The sequence below is a fragment of the Terrapene carolina genome, unplaced genomic scaffold (assembly GCF_002925995.2).
Source record: "Terrapene carolina triunguis isolate 2854851 unplaced genomic scaffold, T_m_triunguis-2.0 Scaffold66, whole genome shotgun sequence".
Taxonomy (NCBI): Eukaryota; Metazoa; Chordata; order Testudines; family Emydidae; genus Terrapene; species Terrapene triunguis.
The window spans coordinates 31,344,243-31,355,765 of NW_020664417.1; the positions used below are offsets into that span (position 1 = coordinate 31,344,243).

The 11,523-nt window shown below is 38.5% G+C and overlaps 1 protein-coding gene across 2 annotated transcripts in view; it reads left to right on the forward strand.

Annotated features, from left to right (window-relative positions):
* Positions 1 to 11,205, forward strand: part of TLL1 (tolloid like 1) — a 200,401-nt gene extending 189,196 nt beyond the window's left edge. For both annotated transcript variants that reach the window (XM_029910666.1, XM_029910667.1), the window contains 2 exons: positions 5,261 to 5,511; positions 9,181 to 11,205. In XM_029910666.1, coding sequence (XP_029766526.1) covers positions 5,261 to 5,511; positions 9,181 to 9,315 — 386 coding nt within the window. In that variant the 3' untranslated portion in view covers positions 9,316 to 11,205. The remainder of the gene's footprint in view (positions 1 to 5,260; positions 5,512 to 9,180) is intronic.
* The last annotated feature ends 318 nt before the right edge of the window (positions 11,206 to 11,523 follow it).

Here is an 11,523-nt window from a genome sequence, read left to right on the forward strand (position 1 = left end):
TACTGTTTGTACAGAATACGGACTTTATCCTGCAGTCTTGATGAAAGCATAACCATTAATTTTAGTGGGAGTTTTGTCTGAATAAGTATCCTTATGGACATTGCATTTATGAATATATAATCAAGGAGTTTTCAAAGCATATATTATTTTTCTTCATTTCATTGCTTCCATAACATAATAATTAATAATATTTAATTTAAAAAGGCTAGATTGTGTGGGGGTGAGATCAGGGGTGGTAGTAAAAAGATCATGCCTATGTAACCCCCACACCACCTGGGTGTGATGTTCTGTCCCATCTAGAAGCACCGAGACCACTTAGAGAGAGAGAGATAAAATGAGTCTGCTCTACAGCCTTAGCTAACAGCCAGTTGGCTTTTAGCTCATGTGACAGAGGCTCATGCACTAAGCTCCAGAGTCCCCAGATTCAATCTCGCCTGCCGTAGAGGCTCATGCACTAAGCTCCAGAGTCACCAGATTCAATCTTGCCTGCCGACGACCAGGGTCTGTCGGCATTACCCCTAACCCTGCGTGACTGTGCAAGGACAGGCAGAAAGAGCTCAAGGAGCCATTTCCCTCTCTCCGTACTGGACACAATCTTCTGGCTTTACACTCCCTGGCACAAGGCCAGGAGTCATATAGTAATCTCAGAAGGAGCAGTCTGACATGGAATCCAAAACTCATGCCACTAAACTTTGTATTCCCTTCCAGATTTTCTGGACAATTATAGAATCATAGAAATGTAGGTGTGGAAGGGACCTCGAGAGTTCATCTAATCCAAACCCCTATGCAGGAGCGAGTAAACCCAGACCATCCCTGAGAAGTGTTTGTCCAACCTGTTCTTAAAAATCTCCACAGGTGGGAATTCCACAGCTTATCTTGGAAACCTATTCGGGAGCTCAACTACCCTTATAGTTAGAAAGTTATCCCTAATATCTAACAGACGAGTGTCTAGTCCTACCTTCCGTAGAAATAGAGAACAACTGACCATTGTACTCTTTATACTAACCCTTAGCATACTTGAAGATTGTTATCAGGCCTCCCTCTCAGTCTTCATTTCTGAAAACTAAACATGCCCAGTTGTGTTAACCTTTTCTCATAGGTCAGGTTTTCTAAACCTCTTATCATTTTTGTTGCTCTCATCTGGATGCTCTCCAATTTATCCATATCTTTGCTAAAGTGCGGCACACAGAATTGGACACCGTTCTCTGGGTGAGGCCTTACCAGGGTGAAGTAGAGCAGGACAACTACCTCCTATGCCTTATATATAACACTCCTATTAATATGTCTCTGAATGATATTAGTCTTTTTTGAAACTGCATCACATTGCTGACTCATATTCAATATGCAGTTCCCCAGATCCTGTGAATTAATGTGAGATTTCCAATCATAGTTGTTGTTTTTTGGTTGGGTTTTGGGGTTTTTTTGCATTTTATTTTTGTTTGCATTTGTCAGACTTGGGAAGTGATGAGTATTTTGGGAGCTAAATATGTTCAATTTCTTAAACAATTCCAGTGGATTTAAAATATTAATTTCCTGAGACTATAAATCCATGTCTGCAGCACAAATTAAAAAATTAGTATTTAACTAAAATTAATGTACTCATAATGTAAAATTAATGTATTCCTGCCCATAATAAAGGGGTATAACCTATTTAGAAGCATGTTTTAAAAAGCATGCATCTACCAGGAGATTAAACATTGTTTTTAAATGGTTGTGATAATTCCATACAGAGCAAACTGTTTAAACTGCATTGTCCTGAACACATTTTAAACAACTTTTTAAATCAGTTTCTCTACCACCGTTTTGACATAATATAAATGAGTCCTAGAGTAAAGTTTTCAAAAGCGCTTAAGTGTCCAAATAGTATAACTCCCATTGTCCTCGACAGCACAGGAAGAAAGACAAGACACCAGGAATGACACTAGGCTGCAGCTTTACTGAATAACACACTTGGGAACTATCCAGCAATAGCTCCTTTGGTGCAGGTCATCCTTCCTTCTGTAACCCATACCACCTGGGAGAGGGCTGCCATCAGCCCTCCACACTGTGAGCATGGTCTCAGCACCATTGCTGGGACCTCACCATCTTCTTTCATATAAGAGGGTTTGTCTCCTTGCTGTACCAGACATTAGGAGTCCTGGTTCAATTCCCCACCTTTGTTAGGACAACCCTTCTAGTAGTCCACTTCCAATTCCAGTTTATCAGGGAACTGGACCCTCCATTGAACAAGTAGCTGCACTGGGTACCTGCTGAGTTGCAACAACATGAATTTTGCAGTGCAACCTATCGACTGGTTCCTGGGCTGCTGAGAGGAAAGCCAAAAAACCCACACTGCCCAGGCCAATCTGGCTAAAAAGGTGACTAGGATGATGCCCACAGTGAGTGCGGGGGGATTTTGATCAGGGTGCAGAATTGTGCCCTGGGCAGGGAGAAGGGTTTATAAGTACTTTGCTTGTGTGCATGGGAGCCAATAGGCTTATGCTGCACCCTTGCATCCAGCCAGTCAAGGAGCCCCCTGTGGGGATGCAAAGTTCCATGAGAGGGTAAGGGTCACGATGGGACACTTGCCTGACAATAAATCATGGCCTTATGTAAGGCCCCCTAGTGGTTATATAAGATGAGGCCTTATGTAAGGCCCCCTGGTGGTTATATAAGATGAGGCCTTATGTAAGGCCCCCTGGTGGTTATATAAGACATGGCCTTATGTAAGGAACATCTGAACCAATCGGTGTGGGGCTATACATGTGATGAACACATGATTCTCCTTCTTGTCCAATCGGTAGATGTGTAATTATAGCCTAATTGTGTTATGTAATGTTAAGAAAGACTATAAAAGAAAGCTTGTAATAAACAGAGTTCAGTTCAGCAAGAAAGACTATAAGAGAAAGCTTGTAATAAAGAGTCAGCTTGGTTCAGCTTGCAACCACATTGGTCGTGTGCTTTATCCTCCCGACGTGATCCCCACAGCCCCCCCCTTCCTACCCTTCTCAAGCTCACAAGGAGGCTGAGTGCCCATGGGGATGGGAGGAAACAAGAAAGGGTCAATCCTTACAGGAGCCAAGTGTTTTCTTTCCCCTAATGGCCCTGAGAAAGCCTCCCCATCTCAAAGGCTGACTGGGGTATGGTGTGCATTTTCAAAAATGATATAGGCACTTCAGACCCTAAATCCCATTGATTTCTAATGAGATTTAGGTTCCTAAGTGCTTCAGTCACTTTGGAAAAGTACACTTAAGATCTTGTGAAAAAATCCTCTTTATTTCTTAAATTGGTTCTCCTTTTATAAATGTGAGAAATTCTTCTTGCTTTAAAATTTTTGCAGCTGGTAATATGGATGGAGCTTTCTTTTAACCTCATAGAAACAATAGCATATCTGGGGGAAACAGTACATACAGTTGATTAAAAGTATTCCTTTTTTACAGCTGTTCTATGTCTTAAATGTGTAAACTCTCTTACAACCCTCTTATTCCAGTCAAAAGCAAAAACTAAATTCACAAAAAAGTGAAGTAGCCAGTAAATTAGAATAAACAGTAAACTGAACCCAGTTGAGGCGTCTCATCTGTAGCTTTGATAATGCACAGTTGTGAAGTGGGAAAAAATGCACACAAGTACACATGTATGAAACCTCATGAAGGTATCCTGTGAATCGGCTATGGTGGGATTTCTGATTTTGTCTGAAAATGGTACATGCTTGTCTAGAAGAATTTAAAATCCTATGTTGAGCTATAAATCAAGTTTATTAGAATCATTCCACTTACATATTATATAATATTTTCTGTTTTGTTTCCCTTGATTCTTAATAGACATATTTTCATGAATACTATAAAAATGCAGTTTTAAGCATCCATGTGTTCCTATTATTATTTCCTACCTGAATTCAGAATCTTCAACATATGACATCACAATTTGTTGTTGTTAAAGTTGGGCCTGATCCACAGAGTTCATGACCAGCTCCTCTCTTGTCCAGAGCTCAGCTGTGTTTGGATTCTGGGATTTGTTTTAGCTGATCATAAAATTTAATGCCGCTGTGCAGGATCCTAACATAAACAGATTTTGTTATAGTTACTGTAGAAATGAATGTCATAAGCAGACGATTGTGGCCTGGTGAGAAATAAGGAGCAGATGAACCTGTAAAAATAAGTGATCTGTTTTAATTGAAATCTCCATAGGTGTTAAAATTAAAAGAACCCACCCAAACCTTCCCTAGAAATCTAATCAACAATACAAAGTTTTTTCAAAATATAGTTTTACATGTGTTCCTAGCTGCTTTTAAATAGTGCCTTTAACTTTAACTCACTGATGTAGTATAGAAAGCTAAACACAATGAAAATGTATAATGAACAAATATTTATTAATTGAAACTAGTTAAAATGTTTAGACAGAAGAAGTAAACATAGTTATGTTTTGATCTTCAAATATACAATAATAGCTGCTTCTGTCAAGCAAACTATTTGTAGCCCAGTTTATGGGTCTTAACATTCTTTTTCATGAAGTGAAATGTAACATTTTTCAAAACAGTTTTTTCTATAAAATGTTGTAATATACATATTTTTAAACTTGGAATTTTTTTTGACAAGCTACACCTGAGTGGATCTGTAAAGCAACATGTATCTTAACCCATATAATTAGAAATTTACTAACTCAGATATATTATGAAAATATTGACATACAGTATGTAATGTCCCAGCATAAAGTTTGATTTGGCTGCCCTTATGTGCATCTCAAATGTATATTATGAAGGATATCACACAGTTTATCTACATTCTCTGCAAATTTGCTGTCCTCTTTTGTTAAAAGTTATTTACATAATGGGAAATGATGTATCTAAGGCTATAAAAAGAGGAAAGGAATGAATTCTGCAGTATTTTATTACAATTTAAATTTTTTTGGACTCTCATTTTGATTCTTCACTGCACATTCAGTTCCACATTTGGACCTTAGCAGGGCACAAGGGTTTCCTTGCTCCCTTTTAGTACCTTATAGGCAAGAAGTTCCATTGAAGTTGTAAATTACTACTCAGGCACAGTAAGCAGAATTGGGTCCATATGACTTTAAAAAATAAATTTTACATTATGGGCCAGGTTCTGCCACCCTTATTCAGAGTAGTACCTCACTGTGCAAAGTAGTCCCATTAACTTCCATAGATCTATTTGTGGGGTAAGGACCTACTCATCCTGAGCAAGGCTAGCCTTACAGGAAAAGGGAATGATGAGCTGTACTGAAGCAAGCTTTTCCTTATTCTTTATTTGTTTCCTACATGCAGAGTGTGGTGGTCGACTGAAAGCTGAATTGAAGCCCAGAGATCTGTACTCTCATGCTCAGTTTGGTGACAACAACTATCCAGTTCAAATGGACTGTGAGTGGTTGTTAGTATCAGAGCGTGGCTACCGAGTAGAGTTAACATTTCAGACATTTGAGGTGGAAGAAGAGGCAGATTGTGGTTATGACTACGTTGAACTCTTTGATGGCCATGATACAACAGGTGTGAGACTTGGTCGATTTTGCGGATCGGGGGTAAGTAATTAGTAACTGAAGCTTATATTTATGCACAGAAAAGTTACAAAATAAAAATTCTTACAGTGTCACTGTCAGGTAGTTTTCTCCAAGCTGTAGGTTTTGTCAAAAATAAATAAAATATTTTTCCAAAATCTGGGAACAATAGATATGTTTTTATGATTTCAAAAAATATTCCATTGAAATATTTTCAGTCAATAAGTATTCTGTGGTCTTTGTAGCCGGAGTATTGCATCATTATGCTAGTGCACATGAAGTTGAAAGTAAAATTGTTTAGTCTGTTCTGTATAGGTTTTTATACCGCACTCATCACTTTAATATCTGGGCACTTTGTAGTACTGCATTAAGCAATGTGACTAACGTCTGTCACATGGTTTGTTCTCTTGTTCCATTCTGATTTCTAACCTGATTCTAAAGAAATATAGTCCTAGAATGAGAGAATAATTTTAGCTTAAGTAGGCAGCTTTGCATAGCTGTGCCACTGTGCCATCCAAGTAATATCTCTGAAAAGGAATTGTGGCTCCTGGGAGAAGACAACTTATTGCCCCCCTAAAAGTGTGCAACTTACGTCTCCCTTTGCATTGGCCTAGCTCTGCAGGCCCAGTGTGTTGAGGAAAGGGGAGTCAGGGCTCCACCCACTTGCTCACAGGGGAAGAAGGTAAGTATCTGGTGTACAGCTCTTGCTTCTTGTTCTGTTTCTCTCACTGCACGTAGACCCAAGATTTGACAAGATCCGACATGAGGTGGTAGCATTTACTCCCCTGCATAGCCATGTTGGGACCAAGGATAGTCTGGCCCTATGAAGTATGAGGATCCAGCAGGGCCGGCTCCAGCATTTCTGCCACCCCAAGCAAAAAAAAAAAAAAAAAACAAAAGCCGCGATCGGCAGCAACAATTGGAAAAAAAAAAAAAAAGCCGCGATTGGCGGTGGCAGTTCAGCGGCAGGTCCTTCGCTCCTAGAGGGAGTGAGGGACCTGCCGCCCCCGAATTGCCGCAGGTGCCGCCCCTCTCCTTTGGCCGCCCCAAGCACCTGCTTGTTAAGCTGGTGCCTGGAGCCGGCCCTGGGATCCAGATAGATGTCAACCTCAGGCTGACTTGCTCTGAACACAGCCAAATCAACCCCTGTTTAAGCATATTAAGCTTGAGGAAAAGGAAAGGAGGGAATGATAGAACCTTAACTAACACTCAAAACAACAAAACTACTGCTAGGGGCCCAATTCTGACATTCTACACTGAGCAGTACCTCAGTACCTTTATCAGTAGTCCCAAAATATGAGTAAAGGTGGCAGAACAGAGCCCTGTTCCACCCTCCAGATGACACAATTCATAGTTTTATGATGGGGTAAATGTTCTGACTGTTTTAGCTTTCTCTAAAGCTATTAACTCATCTCATCCTTCTTGCTATTACCTGCTATAAAAATGAAACTGATCACATCATAGTGTAGTATAAAAGCTCCAGATGTGTTATTGTCCATCATTTGTATAACTGACCTGTCAGTACAAGGAACAGCACAGGCTACATTAATACAAATCTTAAATATTTTTCAAGTGGCACGCTCCAGATTTTATATTTAGTTTATAGTAAACTGACCGTCCTTTAATAAGGGGAGAGGTAGTTCAGAAAAAATAAATTGCCTAGACCCGTTGACCTAGTTTCAAACCTTTTATTGCAAGTTTCAGAAGACTCTAACTCTTCTTTTGGACTCCCAACACACCTGAAGCTCACTTCCCTACCCTGCAATATTCTTATAGATAATAGAATCCTTCCTAAGCTATGACCCTCTAGTGGATCCCAGCCTTCTGCTTGCTCCGTCTCTATTGTCTGTATTTACAGTTATACATATGTTGTTGATCTCGTTGCAGTGCTAGTGTGACCACCAATAATTACAAACCTTATGCAGTCAAGGGCCCAATAGGCACTCTGGGAACACAGCCTCACGTGGGGTAAAATTTGAATTCAGTATAAACCAGATCCCAATAGAGCTGCGGTGCTAAGCAATGGGATCATCAGAAGATAGGGGTGGTCATGAGTGGGAGAGAGGTTAATTGTGGTAAGTAGGAGCCATTGTGGAGATAGAAAGAGTAGGAATCTAAAAGTTTGGATCCACTCCAAACAAGCATTCTAACTGCACTGAATGTTTTAACCTTTAAAAATTTACCCATGACTAGTTTTCTTGAGGACAGCTATTCTAGTTTGTCATGTCTACATTACACAGTTTAGTTGCCATCTGGCTTTTCTAGACTTTACTGTACTAGGATGGATTTTTAGCAGAGCATCCAAATTAGACAATATTCTGCTCTCCATTATGGCCGTATAATTCCAGACTATCGCCTCTGATTTCAGTGAGATTACTCTGGATTTGTACCAGTACGGTGGAAAGCAGAGATTTAGCCAACTATGTTTTGGTGTATTGAATTGTTATAATTTCATTATATAAGTTAGTCTATCCAGAGGAGACTTCAGAGAGACCTACTCAAGTTAGGTGAATGGGAAACATGATAGCAGATAAAATTCAATACTGATAAATACAAAGTAATAACATTAGAGGAAAAAACATGAACTACTAATACCCTTAGAGTGTAGCTTAGGACAAAGGACCTGGACATCATTGTGGACAGCTCAACGAAGGCCTCTGATCATGGTGCAACTACAGTGAAAAAAGCAAACAAAATGTTAGGCTACCATAAGAATGGGGTAGAGAATAATACAGAAAATTACATAATGCCATTATATAAATCAGTGGTTAATCTTCATGTGGAATACTGTGTACATTACTGGTCACCCCATAGGAAATACAGAAGAATAGAGGGAGTCCAGGAAAGGGTGATGAGAATGATTTGGGGCATGGAAAAACTTTCACATGAAGAGTAACGGAAAAGATTGGGATTGTTTCTCTTTAAAAAGGGATGAATAAAATGAGATGTGATAAAACTACCTAAAATAATCAGTGGTATAGAGAAGATAGATTGGGAGCTTCAGTTCTGCCAGCCTCATAATACTAAATCAAGGGAACATTCAATAGAATGGAAAGGTGGCAAATTCAAAACTGATAAAGGAAATACTTTTTTACACAACACATAGCTAGGCTGTGGAACTCATTGCCACATGATGTCATTTATGCCAGGAATTTAAGATTCAAAGAGGGACTAGATGGATAACAAGAATTTCCAGTTATAATAGTTAATACTAAAAAAGGTTAAAACCTCATATTTCAGGGTTATCCTCTTAGGGGCTAGGAGAAGGCTTTCTTGGAGTGGAGATTATCTCACCTCTGCCTACTGTGGGGTTTCTTCCATTTTCCTCTAAAGCATCTGGTTCTGACCACTGTTAGAGACAGGCTACTGAACAAGATAGACCATGAGTCTGTTCCAGTATGTATAGTCCTATTCTATTTTTCACTATGTTGGTCTGGAAAAATGCTGTATGAGTCTCTGAAATTTGTTGCTGCATTGTTTTATAATGTTAGACTAAGACCTAGTGCTGCCTGTGTAAAGGTGTTGTATCCACTTCGAATGGTGGTATTGGTTCTATCCACTGTGAATGGTGCTATTAAATTATACTGCTTAAAGAGGAATGAAAAAATCCATAGGAAAAGATCTTAACTGAAAAAGAACTAATAGAGTAAAAGGTGAAAAAAATAACTTTACTTATGTACTTATTTATTCTAGCCACCAGAAGAAATTTATTCAGCTGGGGATGCCGTTTTACTCCATTTTCATACTGATGATACAATCAACAAGAAAGGATTTCATATACGATACAAAAGTATAAAATATCAAGATAGCATTCACACCAAAAAATAACGCAAGAACCTCTATGCCAGAAAATAAGAAAGAGAGAGAGTTAGTGTGATGGAGAGGAAGGAAGCCGTATTTTTTTACTGACATTATTAGCACAAATGTTTTATATAATGGGTTCAGTTGGAAGCAAAACGTATATGACCAGAAACATTTTAGTTCACAATGAAACTTTCACCTATCCCAATGGAATGGACATGGTGATGACATGTGGGCTCCATGCTTGACTGTCTCTGCAAAGCTGGTGAAAGGGCATTGCATGCTTCCAGGGAAACTATAAAATCTTTTGTTTCCAGCTTGATGTTTGTATAGATGCTTGCAGATTCAATCACTTAAATTCAGTGGAAGTGACCTTGCAGACTGTTCTTCCTTCTGAAAATTATCTGGTCCAGGAGAAAAAATGCTCCTTCAGGTCACACACACAGAAAACTGTCCTTATATCTTATTGAAATTGCTTTGGCTTTGTATCAAGGATACAATGCATGCGAAGGCCATAAAAGGAGATATGAAATGGGAAAGTCTTCTGAGGTTGGTCTGTACTTTTGTAGGGATTCATCTCTCCTGTTAGTTTACCAATATTTTGAAACTGGAAAATCACATCTCCTGAAGCGTAATTGATTTCATTTTACCAGCATATTGAAAAGTCTGAAACATTTTATTCATCGCCATTATTAGTACACTCAGAATTTGAATAGTAAGTAATTGAAAATGTCAAGTGTATTGGTTAAGTAAGCTATAACTGATGATGTGCTCTTATTTTGCACTGAGCCCGATAAGAGACTGAGTTAATGTTTAACAGACCTGTTGTAAATCAAAATCTTTATCCACTGGGAAACAGAAATAATCATGAATAGAATCATCTGAAACTCCAATTACTGATTTCATTTTCAGTAGTAAAATCATAACTGCTGCTAACTTGTATTTCCTTGGAACATTTTATGAATGAGCTAATTATCCATTTTAGCTAATCAGAAACAAAGGTGAAAGTAGTATCCAAAAGAAACGTTTCCCAACCCGTTGAAAGAACAGTATAATTTGTTTTCTGGAAATAAGAATTTCTGTAATGGCAAAAAACAAACAGGATTTGTTGTTGAAAGAGAATTTCTATGGTGCTATTCCATGAACATTAAACACTCAATGAAGAAGTTTTAGACCTTTGAGCCAACAACCTGCAGATCATGAATGTCTCACTATGCCTGGCTGCATCTGAAGAATAAAGACTTATTACACGTATGACGAGATCATTGCAATGGCAGCACTAGTCCTGTGGAACAACTACTACTATTGCCTTAGAATTCTTGCACATGATCAAACAGATCTTCCTGTAGATACATCTTTAATTTGATAAATAATTTGACAACTTGAACGTTTTAATGTATGTCAATGAAAAGATCTTCAAGCAAAAGCCCATCTGCAAAGCTTAGATCATCTGCTGTAAATACAGTGACCTGCTTTTGATGTAGAAATGAGTTACGTTAGAATGAACTATTCTATGTGCTTTAGGCCATACGTGGCTTTAGTCATGATGTATATGCATTATGTAAGTATGTATGAATGAGTGCTCCAGAAAGGTGAGAGGTGTTGTATGGATGAACAGTTAAATTGTGCCAAGTTCTACCAGAACCCTGTTTGACTGTAGCAACTTAAAGGTTTCATAGGCAGGTAAGTGGGACTTCTAGTCAGCAAGAACAGAATTAAAATGAAATGTTATGTTTCACTTACAAGAAATATTATTTTGATATCCTTTGATGTAAGTTGCTACCCAGATTAGCTTAGTTCCTGTTACCTTACAATGAACATTCACTGGCACTAATAAATCTGGTGGGTTTTTTTGTTTTTTTTTTTACAAAAATAAAAACTAAACAGATATGTAGGCGTCTTTGGCTGTATTAACCACTGATTTATGTTGCTGTATCTCCCTTTTCCCTTCCAGAAAACTCTCACAAGTGAAGTTCAAAGAATGAATCGTTTTTATTCCTCCTTTGGATATAATTGTGCTTTTTAAATATTGCATGGCTTTACTTTTCTATGGATCATTTTTCAGGGTGCTTGCACAAGAAGAAATGAACAACATAAACTGGCAGAATGGAGCAGAGTTGCTCCCCAAAACCTTTCCGTACAAACTCATGTCATAAAACTTAACGTAGCAGAAAACTATGCTTTAACTTCAATGCACAATATACTGGCATAGTTTGTTCTATTCCGGAATGGCTT